At 48.6% G+C, this 18,173-nt stretch overlaps 1 protein-coding gene across 1 annotated transcript; it reads left to right on the top strand.

Moving 5' to 3' along the window:
* Positions 1-3,965: 3,965 nt before the first annotated feature.
* Positions 3,966-5,975, top strand: LOC122369406 (cytochrome P450 3A41-like). The gene has a single exon (XM_043344129.1). It carries the CDS (start codon positions 4,054-4,056, stop codon positions 5,515-5,517), a length of 1,464 nt encoding a protein of 487 aa, XP_043200064.1. The 5' UTR covers positions 3,966-4,053; the 3' UTR covers positions 5,518-5,975.
* Positions 5,976-18,173: the final 12,198 nt, after the last annotated feature.

Raw genomic sequence — 18,173 nt, forward strand, 5'->3', positions numbered from 1 at the left:
CCAGTGTCCTCTCAGCTATCCTCCTGTGTCCTCCGCTGTCCTCCAGTTGTTCCCGCTGTTTTTGAGGGGTGGAAGAGCAGTTGGAGTTCAAAAGACAGGTGGGTTCCGCAATGCACCTGCAGACTAAGTTTATCATCCCTGTATTTTTTTACTACTAAGGAAAACAATCAAGGACGTGATCAATTTGCCCGTTTTCTGTATCACTTTGCTGCTGTTTTTGTGAGGCAAATGCCACATTACAGCAAAGGTCAAAACATGTCCAATAAAACTAAAAGTGCTCTTATTGGCATTCGTCCGCTTTTATAGGGATCGTCTTGTAATTGTTTATATTGAAGGAAAAAGTCGGAAGCTGGAAGACAAATCTCGCCAAGAAATGAAAGAATGAACTGTCTGTGCACGTAATGAATGTAATTAATTGCTGACACCGATATTTAGTAAAAAAGCAGGATCAATAAAATGCATTCCAGTTTTGTATTAAATTGGCACCTATAACTAAATCACCAACCACCTAGGTAATAGATAGGCATCAGTTTTCAACAAACAACCTGCCGCTTGCGGTAACATCAAAGCCGCTAGCTTGAATTTGCGTTTAGAGCATTCTCAACCTCATGCGATTATATATTATAGTAACATAGAAATTGAGCAGCTTATATCTGGAAGCGTAACTTACGATTCAGAATAGCCGTTTTCACGACGGAATTGCAGGTACTTTGCGTGCGTTCGGCATCCGGAAAATGTTATCCTTTGGATATTCTCGGTCGGAAAATTATTGGTAACAACCTACGTTCGATATGCCTCGTTTAGGGGAGAATCATCCGCGGGATAATATCCCTCACTTGAGCGTTCGGCATCACGGATGTCATCCCTGGACGGTCACACTGTCAAGGGCGCTATAAGGTCAAATCAAGGTCATTAACTTTAGATGACTTCAGTTGAATTTCTAGTTGTAAAATCACTTAAGATAGTTTTGGAGCAAATGAGAAACCCTTCACCACTAAGCTATCCCCGTAATGTATAGTGCGTCTTACTTTTATTGGTGCCCCTCTGCCGGCAGGCTCACGTGCCGAGATGGAAAGCACGCTCTCCGCCAGCCTACTATGTGTCTAGGGATGGACTGTTGCAAAGACGTCTACAGCCTCGCCAAGAACTAGTCTATCATCGAATACTTCTGATCCCACGGCACTGACGGGCTGGAAAGCGGCCACATCGACTGTTAGTGGTTCTCCTCTGAAGGACCACCCCGGCCCACAGCTGTGCGTCCAAACAATGCCAGCAACACCACGGCAGAACGGAGACGATCCCAGCGCAGGGCGACATCTATGGCGCGGAAGGCCCTGTCTAAAACCCTTCACGGCCACCCAGGAGACGTCTCCTGGCTCTCCCCCTGTGAGTCTCAGTGTCGGCGAGAGAAACCCGACAAGGATGGCTAACTCGGGAACCTCGCCAAACGCAGACTTGCTCGAGCGCCTCAATGCACTCAGACAAAATTTGACCCGGTATCAAAGTCTGAAAGCGGACCGAATCGGGAAAATAGCCTCCGAGCTCAGAGCTGCGCAGGACCACGTCGCTTCCTTGGCTGCCAAAATGAAGGCGTTGGAGGAAGAGAGTGAAGAGGATGCCATCAGACAGGTCATTGGCTGGGTAGAAGTCGAGCTCAGCGTACCGATGAGGGATGAGAGACGAGAGGAAATCGGCCAAATATTGGCTGATGTTGAGGAACAGTGTGAGCACTGCTGCGAAAAGTACGACAATGAGCCGTGTGCGGTGTCCAGATCTACATCTCCACGAAGCGGAGCGGTGACCCCGCAGAACAATATGCTAGTCACGAGCATTACCGTGTCGCCACCAGATGGCAACAATAGCGCGGCGCCCTCGCTGGAAGGCAGACGCTCTGTTTCTCCGATAGGGGACAGTAGCAGCGCTCCCTCGCTGGTGAAGATGGTCAGCGACGGCGCCCCGGTACCCGAAGATGTCAGAAAAGTCGCATTCTCTCTGGATGACGAAGGCAGCAGAGCTGTGTCGCCGCCAGATGGCAGGAGAGCCGCGACGCCACTGGATGGCACCAGCGTCGTGCGAGTATCGCCCCGCCGCAGCCTGGCCAGGGCGGTCGTGTTCGCATGCACGCGGCTGCGTCGCAGCGGAAGCCTTCCCGCGCGGCTGCCCAAGACGGCGATATCAGCGCCTCTGCCGGCTCCGACACGGCCGCGCTTTCTGCTGCGGTTCTCCACAGATGGCGGCACGGTCGGTGGCGCCGTGGTCGTGGAGACTCGGCCGGAGGTGGCGCCGCGGCTGGCCGCGCTGTTCGCCGCCGGCTGCGCGGGTCCGTACCGCGGCGCGCCCGTCCTCCGTTGCGTGCCCGGCTGGTGGCTCCAGGCCGGGCCTGTGGACTCTGCCGCCGCCGGCCAGGCTTCGGCCGTGTGCGCCCGGCTGGCCGAGTCTCACGAGACACGACTTGAGACACGTCCGGGAGCCGTCGAACTCCTCAGCGCGCGGCTCGGCGCCTCCGCGGACGACGAGGACGCCACCGACAGCGGGGGTGACGGCGGAGCGGCCCGACTTCCTCCCCGGGGAGGAGGGTGGCTAGTCGGACCCCAGTTCTTCATCCACCTACGCAGCTACAGCTTCACCCACGTGCTGGGGTACGTGGTGGAGGGGCTGGAGCACGTGGCGCGCTTGGCCAGCAGCGGCGACCCGCGGGCGGCCTACACCCCGCGGAGGCCGATCTGGGTGGCCGAGAGCGGCCCGCTGGGGGCGACATGGCCGCGGGACACTCTCCAGTGATGGCAAGACTTTCAGCAGTGCTAAATGATCGATCCCGCCCGTCAGCAAATACCAAACCCAGCGCAGCGCACTGCGGAGCTTACATTCCCATCGTCATTTCACGACTGAGCTCCGTCAGTCGTCAGGGCGAATACAATGTGTTATAGGTTCTGTCATTGTTAATTGCTTGATCATGCCAGATCATGCAACCGTGTGAAAGCCCCTAAAATAAAGTACTGAGTGTTTATGTTGTTCGACGGTCATCTGATACGTTGTTCGTGATGTGTTTGCCTCTCCACTCGGTTCCACGACCGTTAGGTAGGTACCTACAGTTCGAGTTTCAGGACTAGTCGAGAAGAGATATCACACAGAGTCTAACCATATACAGGGCTGTTCATAGCACTCGGTACACTTACCCTTTTCTTTTTCATGACTAGCCTGGCCGGCGCAATATAAATAAGCTCCTTTCCTATTTATTTTAGTCGGTTTTAATACTTGCACCACCGCCACACTTCTCTCTCTCTCTCTCTCTCTCTCTCTCTCTCTCTCTCTCTCTCTCTCTCTCTCTCTCTCTCTCTCTCCTCTCTCTCTCTCTCCCTCTCTCTCTCTCTTTCTCTCTTTCTCTCTTTCTCTCTTTCTCCCTCTCTATCTCTCTCCCTCCTCCCTCTCTCTCTCTCTCTCCCTCTCCTTCTCTCTTTCTCTCTCTCTCTCTCTCTCTCGGCACTATGCCAGCCTCCATGCGCTCCCCCTCTCCCGTTCTGGGTCGATTGCTGATGAAGACTATCCAAGCAAATGGCCATCGCCCATCCGTCATACTGCCGTTCTGGGACCTGCTTGGTAAGCTGTTTTGCCGCTCCTTTGCACATCGACATACCTTCATAGTAGTACCAAAATGTTATTGCTGCGGATCTAGATTACCGACACCGACTTAAGTGCTCTAAGCGGACACAGCATGCACCGTTATAGTGTGCAGATGTGAGCCGTATATTATGACAAATTTTAGCTGATTCATGGTGACAGTGGCAATGATACAAGACCCCTCCTTCTATAAATGCTGTCATTCACAGCTGGGGTCAAAGGAGCGGCCGCCATGAGCCACTTGGCCAAAGATAAACTGACCTTCGACGGCAGTTGCTGATGGACGGGGGGACGGTGGGGGGGGGGGGGGGGGCGGACGCCGGCGCAGGACCGGCCAAGGTCGTGTCGATGTGCGCTGCGCCGCCGCTCAGTGCTGGGAGGGCGGTGGCCGGTCCGAGACTGCCGCGCTGAGGTCTGTGCCTCCCTACCGCCGCCATGGAGACTGTGGTGCTTCTGGTGCTGTCTCTGGTGGTGCTGGTGCTGTTTCTGATCTACCGGCACGGCACTCGGACCCACGGCACGCTGGAGAAACTCGGCATTCCCGTCATCAAGCCCTACCCGTTCGTGGGGAGTTACCTGACGCCTTGGACCAAGTACACTGCAGTAGAGGACCAACGCAACGCCAAGCGATTCGGGGCAGTGTGGGGCCAGTATGACGGCTTGGTTCCCTATGTGTACGTCGCAAGTGTCGAACTGGCCAAGTGTGTCATGATCAAGGACTTTGAGTACTTCCAGGATCGACCAGTCTCAATGATGGACTACGAATACGCACGGGACATGCTGGACTTCTTGAAAGGTGAACAATGGAAGCAAGTCCGCAGCCTGTTTTCAAAAACCGTCTCCTCGGGCTCCAAACTGAAAGCCATGATGACCACCGTAAAGAAATGCACTGAAGACGGCTTTAAACGCCTGGACGCTAAACTAGAGAAAGAAAATGAACTTGTAATTCAAGACGAACTCTTTGGCCCCATAGTTCTGGATGCAATGTCGCAGTTTTCGTTCGGCATAAAAATTCCAATGGAGGACAAGTCAAACCCATTCCTACAGCATGTGAACATTTTCACAGCTGGTGATTACGAAACCCCTGCTTGGAAGGCTGCTTTTAGACTGATCTTCAAGCCCGGCAGCGAATTTGAAATGATTGTCCCCGCTTTTAAGTTCATGAACGAAGTGATGAGAAAGTCCATAAAAGAGCGTCGTATAAGCGGTGGCAGTAAGGGTGACATCGTGGACATCATGGTTGACGCCATCGACAACAAGGTGCCGACCAAGGAGTTCCGCGACCTGAACATCACCGAGGACATCATCGTGACGCAGGGCGCCGAGCTGCTGATGGCCAGCTACGGCACCACGGCAGCCGTGCTTTCCTTCTGCACCTACTACCTCGTGCGGTACCCGGACATCATGGAGCGCGTCGTCTGCGAGGTCGAGGACGAGGAGGAGCTGACGTACGAGTCGGCGCAGCGGCTGCCGCTGCTCGAGGCCGTCATGTACGAGGCGCTGCGCCTGACGCCCTTCATCCCGCGTCACATCCGGACGTGCACGCGCGACTGGGAGCGCGACGGCGTGCGGATCCCGGCTGGCACCAACGTGGTCATCTCGGCGAGCACCCTCCAGATGGACCCGGGCGAGTTTCCGGAGCCGGAGAGTTTCCAGCCGGACCGGTGGCTCGCCGACGGCGGCCGCAAGCTGGGCCAGTACCACTGGATGCCGTTCGGGTTGGGGCCGCGCGCCTGCCTGGGCACCCGGCTGGCCACGCTGGAAGTCAAGTACATCCTCGCCAGCTTCCTGAAGCGCTACCGCGTGTCCACCTGCAGCAAGTCGCGGCTGGAAGTAAAGCCGGGGCTGTCGTTACTCGCAGATTTCTACTCCATCTGGATCAAGGTGGAGAAACGCTAGGGCATCGAACCTGGAGGGATGGTCAGCGAACATTACAGCGTCGAGTGAATTCATAGCATAGGGGTCATAAACTAGGGTCTGACCCTGTTGACCCTGTTGCCGCTGGCTTGCTGTTCAACGTATATAAGGTAGCTTACATGCATTGGCATCGACCCCACCTATTCATTCAGAAGGTGACTGTAAGTTTATGCATATGCTGACTCAGCTAATCGATACGCCTTTCAATGCCTGGCATTCTGAAGACGCTATGCGAGATGCGCTTCTGTCAAGACTTCGTAATAAGTGCTCGCATTATTGTGTGACGACATTGATGTAGGGTAATGGAAATAGCGCACATTGGGCACAATTGATGGCGCACAAGGTACAGATATGGATAAGAGATACCTTGTCTCTAATCCATGGTACAGACTAGCTGATTCGTTCAACTTATGTGCACATCAAATAAATAAAAAAACAACTCAGGTACCCAATGCAATCATGACGTGGAAGGCTCACCCATAGCTCATGGACTCTACACTGAGAGAGAGAGAGAGAGAGAGAGAGAGAGAGAGAGAGAGAGAGAGAGGGAGAGAAAAAATATTGACCCTACCCCTACATCAAAACACCATATTTCGTCTTGCTGATTCTGCAATGCCAGTACCGGTACCTCTTCTTTAGCAAACTGTAGTGTGAGAATTGAGTGTAGGAGTCTGTCGCCACGGCGCCGCGGGGAGCGTCGGCCGGCCGCCGTCTGCCCCGTCCCCTCCGGTGTGGACGGAGGGGCCCATCTGGCGTCGGAGCGGTCCCGGCGGCCATTTGTGCCAGTTTCGGGGCCATGCTGACGCGTCGGCCGGGACGGAGGGGGAGTCGTGTCCGAGCCATGTGACTGGACGGTCGTGTGCGAGGTCAGTCGACAAATACAAGGCCATTTGGCGAAGACAACATTTTACACAAACATTGGGATCAATAAGCTTTTGTGGGTGATTAGGGATCCTGGTCGTGCATGAATGCATTTATTAGCGAAAAACTGTTAGATTCTGTTCGTGACCCGAGATGACCTCGGGGACATAACGAGGGGTCACAGTTGCCATTTTCCGGTTCAGTGTGTCAATTTTACCTACATCTCGATGTTTGAGAGTGTCTAGAAGAGCGTTCGTGCAAAACAGACGCTTTTCAATTTTCTCCCATTGACAATGGGGGCTGTCAACCGGGACAGCCAAAATCGGCCACCTCTGCGATTTTGTTCAAACTTGGTATACTTATTGGCTATTGGGTGAAACCTCTCAGGGTGAAATGATTTTGTCATATGCCCTCGGGCTACAGAGATACAATTCCTAAACTTCTGCTTTTTGAGCAGAATTGGACGTGTATTGCAATCTTGAAAGATCTATAGCTTTAACGTTTTTGAAGCTATTAATTTCAAACAAATTGAAACGTGTACACAAGGAGTTATGCTAGTTAAATTTGACAATGTTTACAATTTTGGTGATTTTGAATTTATTTGATTTTGAATGAATTTCTTAAAATGTAATTTGTGAAAAATGGCTACCCTTCGATTTTGCTCAAATTTAGATATTGTCTTCCACTACACGTAAGGCACACGTGCTGAGAAAATTAGAGTGCGGCCAACGATAGCTTTGGATGATATAGCAACAAGTAGTGCAACGTAGCACGGGCGGTGGAAAGGGCCGATTTCGCTAACTCCACTTGTTTATCGCCAATAACTCACGCCATAATTATTATATCAAAGTCAAACTTTCAGTATCTGTCCATAATTGAATTGCAAATCCTCCCGTGCAGGCAATAGGTAAATCGGTCGACAACTTGTCTAGTAATAGCGGTGTAAAGGCAAACATTCCGCGCGGCGGCCGGCGCCGGCCGTTGCCGCCTGAAATTATGGTACATACCTATAGACATTGCCGGCGCGGGACGGTTCCATCTTTGCACCGCGCTAAGCGCTTCTTACCGCTAATTATGATCGATTGGTGTCAAATTTTGTGTGAAGGCTTAAAAATGTACAGGCTATCTAACTTTCAAATAAATACGAAAATCAACTGGTAAAAATTGAATTATTAGGGTGCAAACAAAATCTTTGACTGAAACGTTTCTCGCGTCGGCCGATCCCCGCCTCTGTCGGCGACATCTTACTCTTATCAGGCCACTAACTGCCAAATTTATGGTAAGATTATCTAGAGATTTTCATAACACTACAAATGTTGTATAAAGGAAGAAATAGGAAAATCGGCCAGTAACTCTCAGAGCTATGGCCGTATAAACGCAAAATAGTCACTACATATAGCAAATTTGATCACGTTTAACCTCATTTGATCTTCAAGATATTGATCTAGGGCCATGAAATTGGCACACGATAAAGTTCCCCACCGCCCCACCTACAATTCAAATTCCGTTTTTTTTTAATACCTTTTTTGGCTAAACCGGGCCTTTCTCCCCTAGCGCTGGCAGAGTCAGGCGTATTTCCTTTTGCAACCAAAGAGAGGCGCTGCCCGGAGAATGCTCAATTTCATCATTAAAAAAGAAAACTGGCTTACGATGACCAGCCATCTTCGTGGCTTAGTAGAAAGTGTGTCGAGTGTACCCACCTCGAAATCTAAAGGTCGCTGGCTCGCGGCCGGTCAGCCTGAAGTGTTTTAACACGCACACGCATTCGTTTTTTAAGCAGCATCTGGCCAGCCGGCAACTGTCGTGAGGGCTAATGTTCGTATCTAGGTAGCATTTGGCCAGTCGGCAACTGCCGTGAGGGCTGCACATATTTACGCGTGTTAGATTAGGTCAGGTCACGTCATGTCAGGTTAGGTTTGCTTTGGTTTGGGGTAGAAAGAAGCATCTCCGGGTAGCGCCTCTCCTTGGTTGCTAGAACGAAACACGCGAGTGTCAGACTTTACAAAGTCCAAAAAACAGTTACGTAGACGTCGGCCAATTCTAGATTTTTTATATGATGTAGCTGATGTATAGGAGAATAAAACCTATGTAAAAATCAGCAAAATCGAAGGGTACCTAGGCAGGGAAAAGTGGGGTAAGACGGACACCTTAACCCTATTAGTGGCAGGCTCCTGGCTACCCCCATTAGTGGCAGGGGGGGGGGCTGTTTTCGACCCCCCCCCCTGATGTCTCGAGATCTAACGGGCCGATTTGCAAAATTCAAACGGCATTCGATTTCGCTCAACGTGATCTACATTTCTAAAAAAAATAAAAATTAAAAAATGTCAATAGGGGGGTAGAGGGGGGTAAAAACGGGCAAATTGCAGATATATTTTAGACTGTTTATCACGGCCAGGTTTCTGAACCAATCTTAACGCAACTTTTGCCGATCGATAGAGAATGAACCAGGAATTCACATGAATCCTAAAAATATGCATTTTCAAAAATCATAGGCGGATACAGATCATTGAGATTGGGGGTACACAAAAAGTATAGTAAATAAGGTTTTTGTTGGTACTGTTTCTAAAAAGGGTGGTAATGGTCTTGTTATGTTACAATTTTCTTATGAGAAGACGACTACAATTGTATTGGTCATGCATAGGCGGTGTCAGGGCACCTATGTTGGGAGGTAAAACATAACCCCCCTTTTTGGACGCCTGGATCCGCCTATTATAGCAAAAACGTGTCAAAAGAGGATGCACAATAACTTTGTATATGTTATCACATGATACCTTTCATTCACTGTTCGTAAAACTGGTGCATACAGTTATAATACATCAGCATCGTGATCTTCGCCCAAATGACTCGCTTCACGAATAGGACCCCCCAATTCCCAGTGCTCTGGAGCCGCCCCTGGTAAAGGTATGAACTTGAAATTTTCAGGGAATGTGTCCAATTTAGTTTTAGGAAAAGTCAGAAAATTTCAGCATCGTAGCTTCAGCGGTTTCGGAGATATTCCCGAAAAACCTGAGGGGTGAATGAAAACAAGCCCCCTGCCACTAATAGGGACTTCGGAGCCACACTTTGGACTTCGGAGCCATTTTTCGACCGGTTAGAAACATCGTAGAAACGGGAAACTGAATGAAAACCTTTTTTTAGACATTTTACTTCCATTTGCCAGAAAATTAGACTTAGACCTGATTCAACAAATAAATTGCAGCCATTTTTGCAAAACCTTGCAAAATCCCGTCTTACCCCACCCCATAGGGTAAGACGGTCACATGGGTAGGGCAAGACGGCCAGCTTCTTTCACCGACTAGCACAGCTCGCAACAAATGCCCGAGATTAGCCGCATTGATACAGTCGCTCGTTAGTGCTTCGGAAATGGCAGTATACGAGATTCGCGCAGAAGGCGTATGCTCGTATATAGGCCCTAGTTCAGAAGCCATGTAGAACAGTTTAATCAGGCATCGGTAAAATCCTTTTTGAAAGGATTGCATTCCCAATCCACATTCCTAGTGCCGAAGTGGATTGCATTCCTACCCGCAATCCCCTTTTTTCACTTGGATTGTGATCAAATCCGCAATCCTTTTTTGCAATCCTGTTGTATTATTATGTGCACTAGTGGATCTGGGGGAGGGAGGGGGGCATAGGGCCGTGCCTCCATCCCCAAATCACCCATTTCTAGTACCTAGTCTTGCGAGTAATTCCTATCTAAGGCACAGGTATTTTATGGGAAATATGTTTTGCCTCAAACACCCCCACATTAACCCGGCGGCCGCTGGGCCTCCGCGCCACCCGCCGGCCGCTGGGGGGGGGGGGGCATATAGTTGCCCCCCCTTTACTTCCGCGACGATATCGTCGCAACGCGAAGAGATAGAGAAGCGAAACTTTGCACACATCTTTCTGAATACCTAGCCGAGGTTGTGTCCAAATTTGGTGTCGATCCCATTTGAAATGACGTCACAGTGACGTCATAAGTCAAATTATAGATTTGCGACTCTCAGTTTCCTCACGATACATTAGATATATGGGACCGAATATAAAGTGCCGATTATTGGTCAGGAACTAGATGGAAGTGTACTTAGATGTTTTAGGATGACAGCAGGTGCTGTTTAGTTCATTTACAGTTGAGTTTCATGCTCAGCGTCATCAGAAACGGTCCATATCGAGAAACGACAAAACTTTATGACGTCACTGTGACGTCATCTTTGGTGCTACAACCACCAAACTTTCTCCAAACATTGCCTAGGTATTCATTCGAAGCTATGCCAAGTTTCACGTTCGTAGCTCATCAGGTTTCGGAGATATTCCACAAAACGTAAAGGGGGGGCAACTTTATGCCCCCCCCAGCGGCTCGTGGGTTAAAACCTCTACCCAACCAGTGTTTTATATTTTTAAAACTCGCCCTCAAATACGTAATTTTGCCCTTCCTATGTAGTTCAGCAGCGTATATTATTTTGAGCGTTTAAATTAAAAGCGTTTAAATTATTTCAAGTTTCGATTTAAAGCCCTTGATAGCAAATTACATGAAGCCGATGAATCCGATCTCATAATTTTCAATCGCAACAAACCATTTCAAAGCACTAATCAAACACAATCCGGATTGGATTGCAAAAATTGGAAGTACGATGCAATCCAATCCGCAATCAAATCCTGTTTTTTGGGATGGATTTCAAATCCAGGTGCAATCCACCAAAAAGGAATGCAATCAGGATTTTGCAATCCTGCAATCACAATCCTACCGATACCTGACAGTTTTTAACATTCATTATTCGAGAATAATCTGTTTCGAAGGAATACTGCTAACATGTCTGTGAGTATCGGAATCGAACATATATTCTTATAAGAAATGCTTCTTTTTTCCCACAGCAACAAAAATATTTTCACCATTACAGACCCATTGGATTCATAGTTGCCCGTCTTACCCCAAACTCAATGTCAGAAGTTCAGCACGATTTTTCTCTGTGGACAATTTGATGCAGACAAAGCAAATCCGCGGTAAATGAACACTGGTGGCATACGAGTGTACCACAAGTGATTGCGAGTTTTTAACCTTCGCCCCAGTGGGGGGGGGGCATATGTTACCACCCTGTCGCGTTTTTTGCGTATAAATAAAAAACCGCGGCGCGTAGCGCCGCGCCGCTTGGCATAGCTTTTTGTGCATCAATTTTGGACAATGTGTGAAATTTTTGACCCCAGGTCATGTCAGGTCAGGTCACCAGGTCAAGTTAACTGACCAGGCCTAAAAAAAAGTTTGCAATCATGTCCAGCCTGCAGTGTTTGTCAGAAAGGTTTTAAACTTGGTGGATTGCATGATGTTATAGGCGCCTACAATTTGTATATCTCGGATTTTTTATATTCCTGACCTAAGGTCAGGTCAGTGGCGTGACCTTACCATTATAAGTCAATGGAGAAAAATGAAAATGCCTCTAGATCCGTGTGTACGCATAGGAACAGTCCAACTATTTCAGAATCACAATAACTTGAACCACCCGTGATGACCAAGGTGTCATTTTTGCTGATAGCCTCTAGAAAGGTCATCCGAGGTCATTTGAGGCTACAAACAGTTTTTTTGCCAATAACTCGCGGTTGGAAAGAGATAGAACGCTGGGGATGGCTTCATTGTGTTTGTCTTGTTGAGACGCATCGAATGATATGCAACATGACCTTTTCCGGTCAGGTCATGACCTTGACCTGAGGTCAAATTTTCAAGTTGACCTTTCAAGGTCAAATTATAGTTCATTCGACACGTCTCGTCGAGAGGAACACGATTCTGGCAATAGAAATGTCGTGGCTTTTTCTAGTCAAAAGTTATTGTCGAAAAACACTTTGCGAAAAAACAGCTATTTTTTGAGTTTTTGCCCTCTGCAGGCTAAACCGTTGACCTGAGGGTCAATTTTGATGTTGACCTTATCGAAAGAAGAGCTAAAAAACTATCGATTGCTTTTCCATGCGTTTTTCTAGCTATCATAGTTCCTGAGATAAAAGCATGTATTCTGAAAAATATAATGACATTTGGCAAATTTTGACCTTTGATGACCTCCAGTGACCCCAATATTGCTCCAAGATGAAAAATGACCGGAATACTTTCAAACGTACGCATTGAGAGCTATCGACTGCTTTTTACCGCGTCTTTCTAGCCCTCTTAGTTTTTGAGTTAGAGGTGGGTGGTAACATATGCCCCCCCCCCCCCACTAGGGCGAAGTTGGCTGAGACCGCCACTGGGGCGCGGGTTAACTCTATAGTGCTGTACACAAAAGCTTGCACAATACATTATGGATGTTTTCAATGAAATGAGTGTTTTAAAGAAATCAAAATAAAAGATTATCGACTGAACACTAATTCACCAGACTTCAATGGTGATGTGTAGTGGGAAAGGCAATTCTGGTCCTAATTTTTCTCGCTCGTAGCGCTATTGGTTTGGTCTGTTTGGTCTGCCCGTCTTACCTACCCTGGCCGTCTTACCCCACTTTCCCTATCCATTTTTCAGAAAATCAAGCTTTGTTTTTTGAATTTTAATTAAGTTCACTAATTAGTTAATTACGTCAATATTGTTATCCTCAAATTAAAGCCTGATCTATTCCCTCCATTTCACACTTTGTCTGGTGGTGATATGTCTAAAACTTCAATGGCTATGACGCTTTAAAGATGATAATGTGCCTTGTCTAAATCAATGTTTGATGACGTGTATCTCGGAAACGTGACGTCATGTCTTGACAAAAAATGTCTCCTTTTTTCACACATACATGAATGAGTAGTTTCACAAAGTTTTGCAAAAATCGGAGGAGGTGAGGTTCAAAATGATCATTTTTTTCCCCACTTGACGTGGAATGCCCCAATGGAGAGGCCGCAAAATTGACCTGACCTTAGTTCACCGATATAAAAATTCCGAGATAAACATTTTATAGATAATGTTTCTCTAATCAATCGCTGAAAGTTTCAAGGCAATCGATCAGTCGGTGTAGCTATGACGAGCATTCTTATTTTTTCTGAGGTGAGGTCACTTGGCGTGACCTGGTGACCTGACCTAAGGCGACCTGGGTCTGAAATTTTGACAACATGTACGGAAAAGATGCACGAACAGGTGTGCCAAAACCGGTGGCGCTCCGCGCCGTCGTTTTTGAGATATCTGCGAAAAACCGCTGGGAGGGTGGTAAAATTACAAATACCCCCCCCCCCCCGGCCCGCGGCTTTCCCTCGTCACGGGCAACACGCTCGTTTTTCCGCGAAGCTCTAGTTCAATCAGGGGCCAAACGCGATGGGGGGCTTGTGTCGTGCCTACCAGGCAACCCCCCCCCCCTCCCTTGTGCCGTCGAAGGACGCAAAACATGGCCTAGTGTCGGCGAGTAACTCGCGTAAAAAGCTGCCGATCGCGACGAAACTTTCAGTACCCTCGCATTGATCAATTTTACACCTACCCTGAAAATTTCATGACCCTGACCCAAATGACCTTTGACCTGTGACCTCTTGACCGAGACCATGTTTGGCGGGAATCTCGATTCGGCGTATGTCGGCTCGCATTAGCCGCGCGTTTGCCAGCTTTTCGTAGTTTCAAACGTTCAAACATGTCATTTGATGTTGCTCCCATGCATTGGGGTGGGTGTCAAGGTCACCTGAAGGTCAGGTCAGGTCATTGACCTTTGGTGACCTCGGTTCACTTTTTCGAGTTTTACATGTTTCTAGGCTAGTTTTTGGAGCTGAATTCGAATTTAGCAACCATTTGAACATTTACGAAGTAGTTTAGGTGCCTTCGTAACATGCTACGAAGCTGTCAGAGGCGGATGACAGGAACTACGAATACCCGTCACGACCCCTACCGGTTGACCTGACCTGACCTGACCCGACCTGGTCTAAACGCTTAACGACATCATCTGTGATCAAAACTAACACGATATTCGTGATCAGCACCCCGGAAAACCCCTTAGCAGCCACACTTTACGACTTTCTAACAGGTCCCGATATTCCCGGTTTTTGGGTCATTGACCTGACCTGGAAGGTCAACCGATGACCTAGGACCTTAAAATTGGGTATCATTGGCTTCCTCTCGTGAGGGGCAACACGCTCGTCTTTTCGCGAAGCTTTAGCTCCATCAGGGGCCAAACGCGAGGGGGGGGTCGTACCCCCCCCCCCCCTTGTGCCGTCGAAGGACTCAAAATGGCCTGTGCCGGCGAGGGTTAAAACGACCCCTCCCCAAAACAACCCCCAGCCCCCTGGATGGTGGGACATCGGCATGGGATCTTTCCATGTCATCTTTTCACAGGGAGTAGGTATAAAAAGCAATGCACGAATAGAGATAGAGCATATGGACGTAGGAAGGACTAAAACATTGTGGATGCATGGGTGCAGAAATCCAACCATATGGGCCGATGCCCGGTGGGGCGGGGGGGGGGGGCGGTAAGGAGCGGCACCGGGTATCGTGTTCCCTCTCGACTTGTAACAAGCAAAATCAAGCAAATTTCATACCACATTTTGTATATTGATGTGTTTCCAATGCTTACCACCTGAATTTATGGCATTTTCCTTTTGTTAGACTTCCCTTGGATTAACCCTACTCCTGGCGGGCTCCGCCGGGACAAGAAACTGGCGGGGGGGGGGCCGATTCGGCCCCCCTTCAGATCTCAAAAACTACACATCGCAGCGACAAACGGCAAACGGCGTTTGATAGGTCGTTTAAAGATCTACAACTTTTACATAAAACATTTTCAGGTCAGGTCGATATCAAGGTCACCAGAGGTCATCAACGATAAAATGTTTTGGAATTAGTTACCTATATAACTTTTAAACTAAGAAACATAGAGACATAAAACCAATACATTTTTTGTTGCTCTCGCCGAGGCGATGCGAAATAAGTATGTGATGACCTTCACAGGTCAATTTGAAATTTGACCTGAGGTCAAGGTCATGTCATTCATCAATGAGGTTGTGGGGTATGGTCATGCTGCATACCAAACGACGCGCCTTGACCAGGCGAGCAGTTTGGTACCACTTACAAGTCTTAACCCGCGCACCGACGGGGGGGGGGGGGGCGGATAGGGTGCGTATTATTTAGGCCAGGGTTCATAATGTCCAGGGTACGATGTGTCCAGTGCTCGAAATGGCCAGTGCCTTGAATTGGCCAGTGTTCATATTGTCCAGGGTTTGCATGGTCCAAATGTGGCCAACTGGCTGCAGATAGGGTAAATTCAAAGAGGCCAGGGTTCATAATGTCCAGGGCACGATGTGTCCAGTGCTCGAAATGGCCAGGGTTCATAATGTCCAGGGCACGATGTGTCCAGTGTTCGAAATGGCCAGGGTTCATAATGTCCAGGGCACGATGTGTCCAGTGTTCAAAATGGCCAGTGCCTTGAATTGGCCAGAGTTCATAGTGTCCAGGGATTACACAGTCAACCAAACCAAACCAAACCAAACCAAACCTAACCTAACCTAACCTAACCTAACCTAACCTAACCTAACCTAACCTAAGGTAATGATGTTTGCCTACCGGGGATAAGGAAATAGTTTCTCGCATGAATAGATTGCAAGCAATAGTAAATCAAATATTTTTAGGTTAAGTGGTTATGCATCAGGCTTCAGGCCTTCGGCCTGAAGCCAGATACATAACCACTTAACCTAAAAATATTTGATTTACTATTGCCTGTAATATCTCCTAAGGCATTGCCTTCGGCACTGCACTGCTTCGCATTGAGCTGGTTCCGTGTTTTTACATAATGACGTCACTTTCAATGACTATGTAATCCCTGGACATTATGAACTCTGGCCCATTCAAGGCACTGGCCATTTTGAACACTGGACACATCGTTCCCTGGACATTATGAACCCTGGCCATTTCGAACACTGGACACATCGTGTCCTGGACATTATGAACCCTGGCCATTTCGAACACTGGACACATCGTGCCCTGGACATTATGAACCCTGGCCTCTTTGAATATACCCTATCTGCAGCCAGTTGGCCGCATTTGGACCATGCAATCCCTGGACATTATGAACTCTGGCCTATTCAAGGCACTGGCCATTTCGACACTGGGCATATCGTACCCTGGACATTATGAACCCTGGCCAGAATGAATGTTCCCCGGGCGGATATCCGCCCCCCCCCCCTGAGGTTTTTCGCGAATAGCGGGAAAACCGCGGCGCGTAGCGCCGCGAAATTTGGTACGACTATTCCCTCATCAATTTTCCACATGGTGTGCAAGTTTGAACCTCCTAACTTTTAAGGTCAGGTCACCAGGTCACTTTGAATGACCCAACCTCAAGTCACTTTTTTGCAACTTTGTCACCGTGCCAGAGCTACAGTAGATGTCGGAGGCCTTTGAAAGTCGCAGGATGTTATAAGGTCATTAGTAGCTACAATTTGTTTATCTCGGAATTTTGATATCGGTGACCTAAGGTCAGGTCAATTTCGCGACATCCCCATTATAAGTCAATGGGGGAAAAATCAACTCCCTATTTTTACCACTAAAACGGGTCGGAATGGCCCCATATACCATACATGACTTCACATACGATCAACCTTCACTACCTTGAGGTCTGTTTTGCTGTTGGGCAGCTGTGAGGTCATGTGACGTCATCAAAGGTCACCAAAGGTTTTTGGCCAATAACTCCGTACAGGAACAAGATACAGCCGCGTGGATGGGCTCATTGTGTTCAGCTCGTCAAGACGCATCGAATGATATACATGATGACCTCGAGGTCACGTGACCTGAGGTCAACCTTTGACCTTGACCTTTCGAGGTCAACATATATATCATTCGATGCGGATTGACGAGAGGATCACGATGATGCCCTTAGTTTGCTCCTATCTTGACTAATGCGAAAGTTATTCGAGAAAAACTCTCTCCATATCTAGCGCCGCCATTTTGAATTTTTCGACCCCTGTGACGTCATCTTTGACCTGACCTGAAAATGACCTGTGTAAAAATTGTAGATCTTGACCGTGCGTATCCGATGCCGTTTACCGCTTGTCGCTATCTTGCTTCGTTCTCGAGATCTCAGGGGGGGGGGGTGGTCATTCGCCCCCCCCCCCCCCCGTCGGTGCGAAGTTGGCGCAGACCCCCGTCGGTGCGCGGGTTAAGCACCATCATGTCGTGATTTATTGACAGAAAAACGATTTATGACGTCACATGACCTCAGATGACCTTTGCCGGTGCCCCTGTCAATTAGCGGCACCAGGATCATCACCGATGAGATAATCTTCCATAATACTAAAAGAATTGGGTGGTTTTGACTCGTTTACACGAAGCAGGAGGCGTTTCAATATTTTCCCATAGGCTTGCAATGTAAAGGTCACGAGTCTAGCCTGACCTCAGGTCACAGATATGAAAATTCTGAGATATACAAATTGCACATACTGGTACCCTAACTAAAACCTGAAGAGAAGAAATTGATCGGTCAAAAACTCTAGCTCTGGCGTGATTGCAAACTTTTCTGAGGTGAGGTCACCAAACCGCCTCTGGTGACCTGACCTGACCTGACCCGGCAAATTCTTGGAGCGCTGACCGCCAGCGCGGATGGTTCAGGTCTGCCGAGATGGAAATGGGCGTGTCACCTTAGAGCGGCAACAATGTTTGCAGGACGGCGGTGTGGTCAGTCATGGTCAACTGTATCTCTGGACAAAAAAAAACTGCCCTCTGGAAAGGTGGAAACCCTATGGGCTGACCCATCGATCGCTTTGGCTGCATATCCGTAGCGGGACAGTTTTATACCGGCGCCTTGTCAGCCGCCGCAGCTCACCGGTCACTGGTAGACTCACCCAAATGCTTCCTCCGCATGATCCTCTCATCTCACGACTCTGAC

This window comes from Amphibalanus amphitrite, unplaced genomic scaffold, assembly GCF_019059575.1.
Source record: "Amphibalanus amphitrite isolate SeventyFive unplaced genomic scaffold, NRLGWU_Aamphi_draft 001032F_arrow, whole genome shotgun sequence".
Lineage (NCBI taxonomy): Eukaryota > Metazoa > Arthropoda > Thecostraca > Balanomorpha > Balanidae > Amphibalanus > Amphibalanus amphitrite.

What these genes read in the sequence shown, in the direction of transcription:
- LOC122369406 (XM_043344129.1), top strand. Translation starts at nt 4,054, where the DNA reads ATGGAGACTGTGGTGCTTCTGGTGCTGTCTCTGGTGGTGCTGGTGCTG.